General features: G+C 36.8%; 1 protein-coding gene across 1 annotated transcript in view; it reads right to left on the reverse strand.

Annotated features, from left to right (window-relative positions):
• Positions 1 to 1,275: 1,275 nt before the first annotated feature.
• The window catches only part of LOC128657401 (gastrula zinc finger protein XlCGF8.2DB-like), a 44,759-nt gene continuing 30,741 nt past the window's right edge, over positions 1,276 to 15,293 (reverse strand). Inside the window, exon 4 of the mRNA XM_053711737.1 lies at positions 1,276 to 8,983. Coding sequence (XP_053567712.1) covers positions 8,046 to 8,983 — 938 coding nt within the window. The 3' untranslated portion in view covers positions 1,276 to 8,045. The remainder of the gene's footprint in view (positions 8,984 to 15,293) is intronic.

Raw genomic sequence — 15,293 nt, forward strand, 5'->3', positions numbered from 1 at the left:
GTATAGATTTCACATTTTCTCATTTTCTGCCAATGATTGGAAATCCACAATTCTCTCCTGGATGCGATCAAATAGAATTTATAAATTGGGCAGAAAAAGATCTCAAATGTTTTTCTCAGATCTTTACACAAGAAGGGCAGATATCATTTGAAACTTTATCCCGGAACTATCAGTTACCCAAATCTAATTTTTTTGCGTATTTACAAGTACGCCACTTTATTAATTCTAGAAAATGGGGAATGGGTGAGATGGCTGCATGGTCGGATTTCAATTTATGTATACAAAGATTTGTGTCAGGTAATCCGTCTATCTCCCTTTTATATGATATTATGCTCTCGAAACAAGCCCAAATTTATATAGATAAGCTAATTTTAACGTTGCTGCCAAGCTTTCCTCTACTAGAATCGGGAAAAATTAAACAAACTATGTTAAATTTAAAAAAATGTGAAATTCCCAGGAGTTGGAGAGAATAACATTTAAAATGAATTAATAATTACTATTTATCCCCAGCACGTTTAGCCAAATTATATCCTGCGAATGACGGAACTTGTCCTCGTTGTAGGAAAACTAAATCAGATACTTTACATATGTTCTGGTTTTGTCCAAAAATTTTACAACTATGGTGTAAGGTAGAATATTGGTTTAATGTGCACTATAAGACAGCGTTCACTCTATCAGTGAACGAGATAGTGTGGTTAATTGATTCTACTAATAGAAGTTTCCACGCAAATACCTTGAACAGTATTATCCTAGAGACTAGATATCAAATTGTGAAAGACTGGAAATCCACTACAGTTCCTAGTTTTTCACAAATTTTGAAACAGATTCAAAATCAAATTATATATGAATCATTCCACTTGCAAAATACTACGGAAAATAATTTTTTTTTTATTTAGATGGCTTCCTATTATCAAATCTTACACTTTAGCTATACAAAAAAGTATTCTTACTCCATTTTTGTCGTCCTATTCTTTCATGGACTTAGTGGCACTGGATCTTTTTCCACACTCCTGGATAACAAACTATAGGGAGGGGTAGGGGAGGGAAGGGGAGGAGGAGAGGCTTGGTTTGAGAGGCTTGTTTTTTTTTTTCTTCCCCCCTCCTTCTTTCCCTGCACTTGATTAATTGTACCTGTGCTTCTTCAATAAAAAGAATTAAAAAAAAAAAAGTGATTTTCTGCATCAAAGTTACAATTGTTTTAAAAAATAGTATTTTAAATTTTTTTGGAAGTTAAGTTGAATTGTTTACTAAATATGCTTAAAAAAAAAAAGTCAGTAACCAACAACAATATGTTTATTTTTAACATGTATGAATATAGAAAAACATTCTTTGCTAAACAAAATAAATAACTTGTTTTCAAATCTATATAAATATATATCTCTATATTTAATTAATGATATATATATATATAAATATATATATTAAAAATATAATAACAAATTTGAAACAGTAACATGTGTACACTGTTTATTCACTCCCAAATTAGTTCTGAGGCTGGACCCTCCTCATCTGCATAGCGAAAACCTATATACAGATTGTCCGGTGCTGGAAAATATTCTCTTATTGTTTTAACCACACATGAAGGGATAGCTGTTCTAACTCTTGGTCCAAGATATCCATGTACCATATTGACAAATCGCGTATAAGCAACTCTACGATAGTCACTATTAAAAAAATCAGAAAGATTGTTTAAAAAAAAATGTAATCGACATAAAAAAAATTCAATGTCCATGTAAGATTAAAATAAAAACAAATACCTTTCTCTCATTTCTATTTGTCTTCTGCCGCCACCATTAAAAAATCGAACACTGTTAGCATATAATTCTTTGAGTATATCACGGTTTAAAAGATTGACAGTCACATACTGTTCTAAAGCTATGCACAGAGATTCCTCAGAAAGATTAACCAAAATTCTTGGAACTTCGTGGCAACACAAACTTTCAACATGAGTTGGCATAGGCTGACAATTTCCGCACTTCCACAATCTGTGTTACCCACCCTATCATTTTGTGACTGTATTTCCTCTCTCTGAACAGTAGCATTTGAAACCTCTACATTATTTTCTGGGACAATTGGTCTCCTTGGATCTGTTATGTGTGACATATCAGCCACATCATTTTCAAATCGTGCTCTCCTCATATTCATTTATTCTCTCTTTTGTTCATGGGTTAAAAATAACATATATATCAATTAATAAATCAAATAAATAATATTTTTAAAATTAGAATAAAAACATAAATGTAATATTAAGTAGTACAATTGTACATCTGCATTTGTAAAATATAAATAATATGTAATCAATACGCAGAAACAAACCCTACCATTGAACATAATAATAAATTAATTTCAAATACCTAACAACATGTCACTCATCTAACTCTGCAGTAACATCTTTCTCAATCTTGCAGTCCTAACATCCTGTTTCTCCAACTACTACCTTTCAAGATTCTATTTTCACATGGGAATATGGCACAGAAATTATCATGTATTTGTGTTTGTAATTTTAATTATACACAAAATCACATACATACAAACATAAATATAAACAAAAAAGAAATTATACATACACACATGAACATACACACCCATACAAGCATTTATAATTATTTTTATAAATTAAAACACAAAGGGTCATCATTTTTTTTTAAATTAAAAAAAATATATATTGTAAAGTCAATCAAAAATAATATAAAATTAACTTGATATAATGTCTCACCATCTTTTCTATTTCTTGGGAATCTAAATCATTAATTTTCCAACAAGTATTATTTTCTCCTGAAGCCATTCTGTGTATAATATAATTGTATACGATTAGTCTATTATATGTATATTATTCAATGAACATAAACCCCTGAAATAATTCTTTATTATATTAACATTCCAATAAGATTTATAGAAACTGTGAATTCAATAAAAATACAGTTAAATAATTGAAAGTTAATATTATACGCGTCATATGCCAATTTATTACATATTACAGACTGCATCTAATCTCAATGTATTTTGACCAATAGAGGTCATTAGTTCATGTGTTTCAGAAAAATAACATTGAGCTCATGCACGTTAAAAGGGACAGTCTAGTATAAATTAAACTTTATCAATGGCGGTGCGTATGGCTCTTCTGTAGTTCGCCATACATTTTTTGATATCATCATTAGTTTTGCCAGTATAAAAAAGGCCACAGTTGCAGTTGAGCATGTAAATAACATACTTGATTGTGCAGGTTAGGTAGTGTTTGATGGCAAATCTTTCGTTGGTATGTGGATGCCTAAACTGGGACCCCTGGAGCATGGCATTGCAGGTGACACAACTTGGGCACTTAAAGGACTCCTTCTTTGTGCTGGTCATTACCTTACTGTAACAGGCCACTGGATCAGTTTTCTTTAGTATGTCTTTCAGGTTTCTACCCCTCTTGTAAGCAATCTGTGGTGGTCCATAATCAGTGTAGGGCAATGTTTTGTCAGATTTCACTATATCCCATTTACCTCTCAGGGATGTCCCCAGTGTTCTTGTAGATGGGGTGCAAGAAGTGACAAAGTTCATTCTCTTAGGACCATTCCCCTTGTATTGGTACTTGGTTCTCAAGTCTGCTCTTGCATCCCTGATTAGTGCCTTGTTGAAGCCTCTTGTGATGAACCGTTGCTCTATTTCTGTCAGCTGGGCTTCCCTGCGGGGTGCAGATGTATTATTCCTTGCGACCCTCATCATTTGTGCCCGTGGGATGGCTTTGATTAGGGACCTAGGATGATAACTGGATGCATGTAGTAACATGTTGCGATCTGTCACCTTTTTAAACAGTGTGGTACCTAGTCCAGTATCTGTTTTAAATATCCTGAGGTCCAAGAAGTCCACCTCCTCCTAGCTGGCCACTGCCTTTAGTTATACCGGTCCTCCTATGTTGTTCAGTTCCTGGACCCATTCATGGAATGTCTCTAGTGTGCCGCGCCAGATGACCATAATATCATCTATATACCTCTTGTAAAACAGCACTCGACTGTTGTCATAGACCTTGAATATCTCAGTTTCTACATGTTCCATGTATAAGTTGGCGAAGTCTGGTGCCATATTCAAACCCGTGGCTGTACCCATGAGTTGCAAGAAAAACTTATTTTCAAACTTAAAAGTATTTTAAAGTGAGGCAGAGGGTCAGAAGTTCAATGATGAACGCTGTTGGTGGTCCAACGTAAGGATATTTATCCAAGCTTTTAGCTACCACTTCTGTACCCATACTGTGTGGGATAATTGTGTATAAGCTGGCGACATCCAGGCTGGCTAGGACGTCACCTGGTTGTATATCCGTAACTGTCAATGATGTAATGAGAGCAGAGGAGTCCCTTAGGTATGATCTCATGTTTAGCATCAACGGTTGAAGTAGTGCATCCACATAGGTAGCCAGCGGTTGTAGCAGTGAGCCCCGTGCTGATACAATTGGGCGTCCAAGGGGCAGTTGAATCTGTTTGTATTTTGGGGATGGTATACAAGATAGATCTAATTGGATACTGAGTAGTCAGCCACTCCTGCAGATTAGGGTCTATTAACTTATTGTCAGCTGCTTTTTCGATTACTGCGTCGATCTTACGCTTGTATGGAATAGTGGGGTCCCCCGTGAGTACCATGTACGTACTGATGCCTGACAGTTGTTGCATAATTTCATCATGGTAGTCTTTGTAATCCAGCAGAACAATCGCACCACCCTTGTCCGCTGGGCGAATGACTATTGAAGTGTCTCTGGTCAGATTCTGTACTGCTTTCCAGTCATTCTGTGTCATGTTGTTCCTTGATTGTATCTTAGTATCATCTCCCAGTGTTTGTTGAATAATCCGTGTGTATGTACGGATGCTGGGATTCGTTGTTGGTGGATCAAAGGTGCTGGCCTTTTTGAACTGTCGTCCTGTGTCCTCCAGTGTCTTCCCTTGAAAAGTCTCCTAGTTTCAATAATCTTTGGAACCACATAGAATCGATGTATGTGTGGAATTTGTTAGTGGTGGTAGTGGGGACAAAGGACAGGCCTTTGCTCAGCACATGTTGTTCTTGTGCGCTCAGAATGTGTTTGCTTAGGTTCACCGTTACAGTATCCTCCGTCTGCGCCGGAATGGGGGTCTTCTTCCATACCCCGCTCCTTCTAGTGTGTGGTCATCGCCTCTGCCCCTGGAGCAGGTGGTGATTCCTAAAAAAGGCTGTTCACTAGTGTAGCTCTCATTGCCCTGTCGTTGGTTTGGGTTGCCCTCTGTTTCTGATCCTGAGCTTGTATCCACCGTATTGAGATGGTGGTTAGTGTATACCCTCTGGCGCTGCCGTCTCCTTGGTTGATAATATGTACGTTCCTCAGGTGATAGGATCCATCTATACACCTACTTTTCTTTGTAGTCCTCCATTACATACCTCAATTTCTTGTTCTTGAATGCCACCAAGGCATTGTTATATTCACAAAGTTGTGTGGTTAACTTGTCCGTCCAATTGTCAGTTTGATCTTGTATCAGGGTATGTCCTTTTAAAGTCTCACTTCTTCTACTACCAGGAGTATCAGATCCAGTGAGCATTTGTTTAGTACCGCACACCATTTCTTACAAAACTCAGGGTTCTGCCTTCCAATGGTGGGTACACTGTTTATCCTAAAACCCCTTGGGATGAGTTTCTTCGGGGAAAGCTTCCCCTTCCTCAGACCAATGATCAATACAAAGTGTCAAACATTTATGCACCTAGAGACCTCTCCCCCTGCTAAAAAACCGCCAAAATCAGTTGCTAGGCAACATAATAATGGTAGTAAGTTAATTGCTTAATTTAAATACATATGTGGCAACATAGAAACACAGTGTAACCCTCAAAGTGAAAAAACATCATAACATACATAGAGCATATCAGACATGGTAACTATACATCCTTATATGGTACAAGTATAATCCCTAATAGCTAATCTTGTTGCGAATAAGGTGCAGATTGGCAGAGTTAACTCCCTATATCTGAAATTTGCTGTCTATACACAGAGCACACACGGAAAGAAAAGCATCTTTATTTGGTACACGACCAAGGCTTAGTAGCTATTCTCATTGTGGATAAGCAATGAATTTGACAAGTTCATAAAGTTACATTCCATTGGCTGCGAATTGCTGTAACAACTAGCCCTATGGTACAGAAGTGTGGGGACAATAAACGTGTAATCCATACCCCTTGCCTCAGGTGGTTTAGGAGCTACCCCACAGAGACATGACCCCCACGCACTGCCTGCCATACACTTACGTTATCAACGTTTAAGGTATGTGACTTGCCACCTCGCCCTGTATAATCCTGAGCGGCTGGCCGCATAGCGTATTTCCACACACACGGTTGGCACAGTAGCCCACAGTTTAGCGCTGTACTTCTAAAAATGCGCCTGCTATTAATAACCATAAGACTGGTTGTTGTATTTCCCACAGGGCTAAGTATACCCTGATTACGGCAGTATGGATTTCACGTTTATTGTCCCCACACTTCTGTACCATAGGGCTAGTTGTTACAGCAATTCGCATTCAAGACCAGAGAGTGCTGTCTTTTGTATCCTGTATATATATATATATATATATATATATATATATAGGTGTTGCCAGAAATTACAGACTATAGTATGTATAGAATGATTAAATTTCAAATACATCCTGATACGTGAATTGATTAAAAAGAAAGAAGAAATGAAGAACAGAGATGTGGGTAATAGTAATAATGACATTGCATGTAATAAAAAAATATTTTTACTTTTGGGAAGAACGTTAAAAGATTGATTTTGCAGCATATATAATAATATTGCAATGTATTGTATCATGTTGAGCCCTTGGAGGTATAGGCATTAAATAAATATTATTTCTAGAAATAAATGACAACATCCTACACGCAAAGCAAAATACTTCTTTACTAAGACTGATAGATAATGGAATGATCGATAGTAATATTGCGCAAAATCCAAGCTATAAGAACTTTAATAAAAATAACAGAGAATGGATAAAATTAAAAGTTTCTACGCTGCTGGCAATTACCTTGTATTGCGCAATAGAGTACTGTTGATTTTAGAATCCGTCAGGAACAGAGTTGCGGTTTAAAGTTCTGCTTTTTGGTTCTAATGCTAACGTGCATGCGCTAAAGTCCGTGAACGCGTTTGCAATTGGATTCTGATTGGCTGATCCTTTCAAGAAGAAGGTAGCTACGTAACGGTGGGGGGAGTTAGGCTGTTATATTAACATCAGATTATAGAAGGTATCGTTGATGATTACTAGGTGAAGGAAGTAGGTAAGACAAAGGGGGTATGGTGCAGGCGGATCTTCGTTTTTTATTTTTAAATATAGGATACTGTTATCTCTAGTGTTGACTGTCCCTTTAACATTTTTAAAACAAATTAAAGGGACAGCCTATGCCAGAATTTTTATTGTTTTGAAAAATATATAATCCCTTTATTACCCATTCCCCAGTTTTGCATAACCAACACTGTTATATTAATACACTTTTTACCTCAGTAATTAACTTGTAGCTAAGCCTCTGCAGACTGCCTCCTTATTTCAGTTCTTTTGACATATATGCATTTTAGTCAATCAAGTGCTGACTCCTAGGTAACACCACAAGAGTGAGCACAATGTTATTTATATGGCACACATGAACTAGCGCTGTCTAGCTGTAAAAAACATTAAAAATGCACTAAGATAAGAGGTGGCCTTCAAGGGCTTAGAAATTAGCAGATGAGCCTACCTAGGTTTTACAAAGAATACCAAGAGAACAAAGTAAATGTGTTGATAAAAGTAAATTGAAAAGTTGTTTAAAATTGCATGCCCTATCTGAATCATGAAGTTTCATTTTGACTAGGCTGTCCCTTTAACATCCTTTGTCTGCAATTATCTGCAGGGTGCATTTCAAGTTTTGAGTACTAGACGTTGCTCAATTTTCGGAGCTCAATTATATGAAATGGGGTGAAAATAAATAATGAGAATATGTTGCAAAGTTATTTCATTACTATTTCATCATTTAACATTTTATATAACAATACCAAGGTGTTTATTGTACCTTTAAGAGCTGATTTCCCACATTCAGAAAATTAAGTTTTTCTCTTTAATATGAATTTTCTGATGTCTAATAAGAGAAAAATTCTGAGCAAAACATTTGCCACATTCAGAACATGAAAATGCTTTCTCACCTGTGTGGATTTTCAGATGCCTAATAAGATGTCCCTTCAGAGTAAAACATTTCTCACATTCAGAACATGAAAATGGTTTCTCACCTGTATGGATTTTCTGATGAGTAATAAGATGCGATTTCCGGATAAAACATTTCCCACATTTTGAACATGAAAATGCTTTCTTGTCTGTATGAATTTTTTGATGTCTAATAAAAGTTGACTTTTTAGAAAAACATTTCCCACATTCAGAACATGTAAATGCATTCTCACCTGTATGAATTTTGTGATGTCTAATAAGATTTAGTTTAAAGGTAAAACATTTGCCACAATCAGAACACGAAAATGCTTTCTCTCCTGTATGGATTTTCTGATGCCTAATAAGATTTGATTTCTGAATAAAACATTTACCACACTCCGAACACGAAAAAGCTTTTTCTCCTGTATGTATTTTCTGATGTTTCATAAGAGAAGATTTCTGAGTAAAACATTTCCCACATTCAGAACAAGAAAATTCTCTCTCTCCTGTATGGATTTTCTGATGAGAAATAAGATGTGATTTCCGGATAAAATATTTCCCACATTTAGAACATAAATATGCTTTCTCTCCTGTATGAATTTTCTGATGACTAATAAGATTTGATTTCCGATTAAACCATTTCCCACATATAGAACATGAAAATGCTTTTTCTCCTGAATGAGTTTTCTGCAGAATACAAAGATGTGATTTCCTGGTAAAACATTTTTTTCCACTTTTAGAACATTGGGTTAGGTGGCTTCTTTGATTTTGAAGATTGAAAGAAGTATCAGCACTCTGAACATGACTAGGATTATTGCTGCTTGTGAATTCACCTGTTATGAAAATAAAATAATTATGTCATTATTAAATAACATTACATGGCGTTTCTTATCATTTTAAACTGTAAATTAGTGTTCACTACAGCGGGACTCCTAGCTACAGTTCTGGTTTGCTGGTTAGTAAAATCTACTTTCCAGGGTCACATTAATATTCATTTAGGTAAAAGTTTAGCATACTAAAATTATTTTCTTGGCTATACTGCATTATTGTAATACAAAAAATGGTGTGGGGTTCAGATAAGGTTCATGATTGTGTCTCCAGGAACAAAAAGGGAGCCATAATTTGGGGTGTAAAATCCAAGTTTTGACCATAGACTTTCCCCAGCCAGCACTTACAAATAGCACTGCTCACCTACATGGATACATTGTATGAAACCCTCAGCCTACATATACATTTGTAACTGTTTTCTTTACACAGAGACTTAACCCCTTTACAACCAAGGACGTGTCAAGCATGTCCTACAAAAAGTGTCAGGTAAAGACCAAGGATGTCCCTGACACGTCCTCTGAGGATTCAAGCAGTGGAAGGGATCGTCATCACTTCCAGCCACTTTCAGAGTACTGCAGTGATGCCTCGATATTAAGGCATCCTGCAATACCCTTTTTTTAAGCCCTCTCTGCATCGGCCAGCAATGGTGCCGATCGTTGGTGGGTGGGAGCCAGAGCAGGGAGGCGGGTGGGCGGCCTATCGCTGGATCACTTCCGGATCCTCTTCATCCAGTGCACGCGAGTGGTTGGGAACGCATGCACACGTGCGCGCTATTAAATTACATATGTTGAATTGTATGGGATGGAGGGAGAGTGAAAAGTGTGAATACATGTTAAGATAGCGATCTGGGATGTGGAGGGGGTAGCTACACTACAGAAAATTGGCTTTTTTTGCGGAAAAAAATAAAAACACTTATTTTTTTAAAACTGGGTACTGGCAGACAGCTGTCAGTACACAAGATGGCAGCAAATAGGTAGAGGGGGGAGGGTTAGAGAGTTGTGGGGGGGATCAGGGAGGTTGGGGGCTAAGGGGCGATCCAACACTGCAGAATAAATTTAAGAAAATAAAACAATTATATATATATATATATATATATATATATATATATATAAAGCCTTTTATTTTACTACTGGCAGACTTTTAAAAAATTTTCATCACATTTGATAATTTTTTTTAGAGTAAATGATAAGATATGATAAAAAAGGTGGTATCTTTAGAAAGTCAATTTAACGGTGAGAAAAACGGTATATAATATGTGTGGGTAAAGTAAATGAGTAAGAGGCTAAACACAAACACCACAGAAATGTAAAAATAGCCCTGGTCCTTAAAGGTAAGAAAATTGAAAAATGGTCTGGTCACTAAGGGGTTAAAGGGAAACGCTAGGATTTACCATTTGAACAAATAAAGGGGACTTTCATTCATGAAGTATAAAATAATTCATGCTGAAAGCTCCTTTATTTGTTCCAAGCAATATGCGGCGCCAAGTCAGATATACCGCACAGCTATGAAAATGTGCAATATGCATCAAAACAAAATTAGACAGGTGCATAAATTTGGGCACCCTTGTCATTTTGTTGATTTGAATACCTGTAACTACCTTGCACTGATTAATTGGAACACACAATTGGTTTGGTGAGCCCATTAAGCCTTGAACTTCATACACAGGTGCATCCAATCATGAGAAAATGTATTTAAGATGGCTAATTGCAAGTTGTTGTTCTCTTTGACTCTCCTCTGAAGAGTGGCAAATAAAGGGGACTTTCATTCATGAAGTATAAAATAATTCATGCTGAAAGCTCCTTTATTTGTTCCAAGCAATATGCGGCGCCAAGTTGAATTTCCCGCACAGCTACAGAAAATGTGCAATATGCATCAAAATAAAATTAGACAGGTGCATAAATTTGGGCACCCTTGTCATTTTGTTGATTTGAATACCTGTAACTACCTGGCACTGATTAATTGGAACACACAATTGGTTTGGTGAGCCCATTAAGCCTTGAACTTCATAGACAGGTGCATCCAATCATGAGAAAGGGTATTTAAGATGGCCAATTGCAAGTTGTTGTTCTCTTTGACTCTCCTCTGAAGAGTGGCAACATGGGGGCCTCAAAACAACTCTCAAATGACTTGAAAACAAAGACTGTTCAACATTATAGTTTAGGGGAAGGCTACAAAAAGCTATCACAGAGATTTAAGCTGTCAGTGTCCACTGTGAGGAACATGGAAGACCACAGGCACAGTTCTTGTTAAGGCCAGAAGTAAAATATCGGAGAGGCAAAGGATGGTGATAATGGTCAAAAACAGCCCACTGACCACCTCCAAAGACCTACAACATCATCTTGCTGCAGATGGTGTCACTGTGCATCGTTCAACAATTCAGCGTATGGGATAGTGATGCGGAAGAAGCCTTTTCTGCACACAAGCCACAGAGTCGCTTGAGGTATGCACACACACATTTAGACAAGTCAGCTTCATTTTGGAAGAAGGTGCTGTGGACTGATGAAACAAACATTGCGTTATTTGGTCATAACAAGGGGCGTTATGCATGGCGGCAAAAGAACACAGTGTTCCAAGACAAACACTTGCTAGCCACAGTTAGATTTGGTGGATGTTCCATCATGCTGTGGGGCCAGTGTTGGTACTGGGAATCTTGTTAAATTTGAGGGTCGCATGGATTCCAATCAATATCAGCAGATACTTGAAAATAATGTTGAGGAATCAGTCACAAAGTTGAAGTTACGCTGGAGCTGGATATTTCAACAAAACAACAACCCAAAACACTGCTCAAAATCTACTCTGGCATTTATGCAGAGGAACAAGTACAATACTCTGGAATGGTCATCCCAGTCCCCAGACCTGAATATCATTGAAAATCTGTGGGGTGATTTGAAGCGGGCTGTCCATGCTCGGCAACCATCAAACCTAACTGAACTGGAGATGTTTTGCAAGGAGGAATGGTCCAAAATACCTTCATACAGAATCCAGACACTCATTACAGGCTATAGGAAGCGTCTAGAGGCTGTTATTGCTGCTAAAGGAGGCTCTACTAAATATTGATGCTATATTTCTGTTGGGTTGCCCAAATTTATGCACCTGTCTAATTTCGTTTTGATGCATATTGCACATTTTCTGTTAATCCAATAAACCTCATTTCACTACTGAAATATTACTGTGTCCTTCAGATATTTGATAGATCAAAATTAAATTGCTGATCCAAACACCCAATTATTTATAAAAGAAAATCATGGAAATTGTCAGGGGTGCCTAAACTTTTGCATACGACTGTGTATATATATATATATATATATATATATATACACACACATATATATATATACAAACACACACATACATAAAGATATGCATACATACGCATACACACACACACACACACACAAATATGTTTTTTTATTATTTGATTTGCCCTTTTTTCCTCCAAATTTTTCTGTGTTTTTTCACTGCCCCCGAAATGCTTGAATGTATTGGCAGATATACACCTGCAGTGATCCAGCAGTCACTGTGTAGAATGTTGCATTCTATCATTTCTAGGGCAGTAAAAAATTGGAGGAATATAGTGCAAATCAAATAATGAAAATAAATTGCAGAGTTTTTTTTTTTTTTTTAAACACAACGGTGACTGTTTTTGTTTGTTTTGTTTTTTCACACAAATTTGCATTGTATTTTCAGGATTTGATTTGCATTATGTTCCTTCAATTTTTATGTATTTTTTCACTGCCCTAGAAATGATGGAATGCAAAATTCTACACAGTGATTGCTGCATCACTGCAGGAGCTCATGCATATCTGCCAATGCATTCCATCATTTCTGGGGCAGTGGGAAAAAAAGAAAAGAAAAAATTGGAGGAAAAAATAGGGCAAATCAAATAATGAAAGCACATTGCAAAGTTTGTTTTTAAAAAAAACACAATGGGGATTTTTTTTTTAAACAAACTTTGCAATGTATTTTCATTATTTGATTTGTTCTATTTTCCTCCAATTGTTTACTTCCCTAGAAATGATAGACAGCAGTTAACAAGGCTAGCCATGGCCATATTGGTTGTATACAATGCATCTATTTGCAGTTGCTATCAGTTAAAGCCAATTAGGGACAGATATCTAGAAGAGTTAGCCTTGAGAAGACAGCAGGTGCATTACAAATTCTGAGGATTAGATCAGAGCTAAACTACATGAAAAGGGTGAAAAATAAATAATTACAGTATAAACATTATATATTACAAATCTCAAGGTGTTCCCTGTCCATTCAAACACTCTGATATGAAAGCAGTGTAGCAAAACCCTGATAGAGTTAGACAGACTAAGCACATGAAATACACAGCTTAGCAGAGGGGACACACCTGAAAATCGCATGCTGGAAGGGGTTAATATATCAGTAAATCTGCTTCTAAAAGATAAGCTGGCTCCATAGACACATAAGTAATGATAGCACCTAAAAACATAATTTATATCTTACCTGATAAATTCATTTATTTCATGGTGGCGAGAGTACACGACCTGTTACACAAGGGATATACATTCCTATCAGGAGGAGGCAAAGTTCCCCAAACTGCAAAAGCCTATAAAACCCCTCCCACCTCACTCATACCTTAGTTTGATGTATAGCCAAGTGGTGAGGTGTTTAGAAGGAGTAAAAGCCAAAATTAGGAGCATAGAAGAAAGAACAAAAATTAACCCCAAACGGTGGAGGCCCATGGACTCTCGCAGCCATGAAAGAAATTAATTTATCAGGTAATATATAAATTATGTTTTCTTTTATATAGGTGGCAAGAGTCTAAGACCTGTTATGTATGGGATATAATACGCAAGATGTGCAAGTCCACGAGTAACAATAAAGGGAGGGAATAAAATAAAAACAGCTTTTTTTCGCTGAGAAATTAAATCCATAGCCCAAACATTATGTGTGTTTTTTTACAACCTTAATATATAGGCACAATTATCAAACTGAGACAACTACCTGAAGGACCTTACTACCAAAGGCTGCTTCTGACCAATAACAAAACTCAAAATGGTAAAATTTAGTAAAGGTATACAGAGAAGACCAAGTGGTCGCTTTGCAAATTTGATCAACTGAAGCCTCATTCTTGAAAGCCCATGATGTGGCAACCGATCTAGTAGAATGAGCTGTAATCCTCTGAGGCTTTGTGAATCAAAGGTTTCAACCAAGAGGCTAAAGAAATAGCAAAGGTCTTCTGGCTTTTCTTAGGACAAGACAGACTAGAAGTCTGTCTGAACACCTTAGTAGCGTAAACATAATATTTCAATACTCTAACAACATCCAAAGAATGTTGTAAAGATCTTTCAGTAGCATTTTTTGGATCAGGGAACAACAATTTCCCTATTAAAATTGTGTGATCGATGATGCAATGGTCGACAGCACTCCTAGTGCTGTGGACCATTGCATCATTGATTACTGTTTGGAAGTTAAGGCAGCAACCCCAGGTATTCACGTGCACCAAAGTGAAATCCACTGTATGCTGTATCGTTATATTAAAATTTTGTAAGGAAACAACTTTAGGTAAAAATTTCAACGTAGTCCACAAAACATCTTTTTTTTATGGAATATCAGATAAGGAGATTTAAAAGAGAGAGCAGACAATTCAGAAACTCTTCTAGCAGAAGAGATGGCCAAAAGAAACAACACTTTCCATGAAAGTCGTTTAATCTCTAAGTTATGCATAGGCTCAAAAGGAGGGACCTGTAAAACGTTTAACACTAGGATAGGACTCCAAGGAAGAGAGAAATAGGCCTAAAAACAGGTTTAATCCGGATTAAAGCCTGAACAAAACAATGAACATCAGGAAGGTTATTATGAAATAATACAAAAGAGCAGAGATTTGCCCTTTCAAAGAAATGGCAGAAAAACCTTTATCTAAACCATTCTGCAAAAACTGAAGAATCCTAGGAATTCTAAATGAATGCCAGGAATAATCATGGTTGATACACCATGAAATACAAGTTTTCCAAACTTTTTGATAGATTTTCTTAGAAACAGGCTTTTGGGCCGGAATCAGTGTGTTAATCACAGAGTCAGAGAATCCTCTATGACTGAGCACTAAGCCTTCAATTTCCATGCCATCAAGTGTAGAGACTTTAGATCTAGATGGGAGAATGGACCTTGAGACAGAAGGTCTGGCCTTAGAGGAAGATGCCATGGGGGGCAACTGGACATTTGGACATGGTTCACATACCAAATGGGGCTATTAGGATTACAAATTACTTCCATTTTTATTTTGGAAACCACTCTGGAGAGTAGGATCAGGGGACACACCTAAAAATCACAACCTGCAAGTTCCCCCTT

This window comes from Bombina bombina, chromosome 4 (assembly GCF_027579735.1).
Source record: "Bombina bombina isolate aBomBom1 chromosome 4, aBomBom1.pri, whole genome shotgun sequence".
Classification (NCBI taxonomy): domain Eukaryota; kingdom Metazoa; phylum Chordata; class Amphibia; order Anura; family Bombinatoridae; genus Bombina; species Bombina bombina.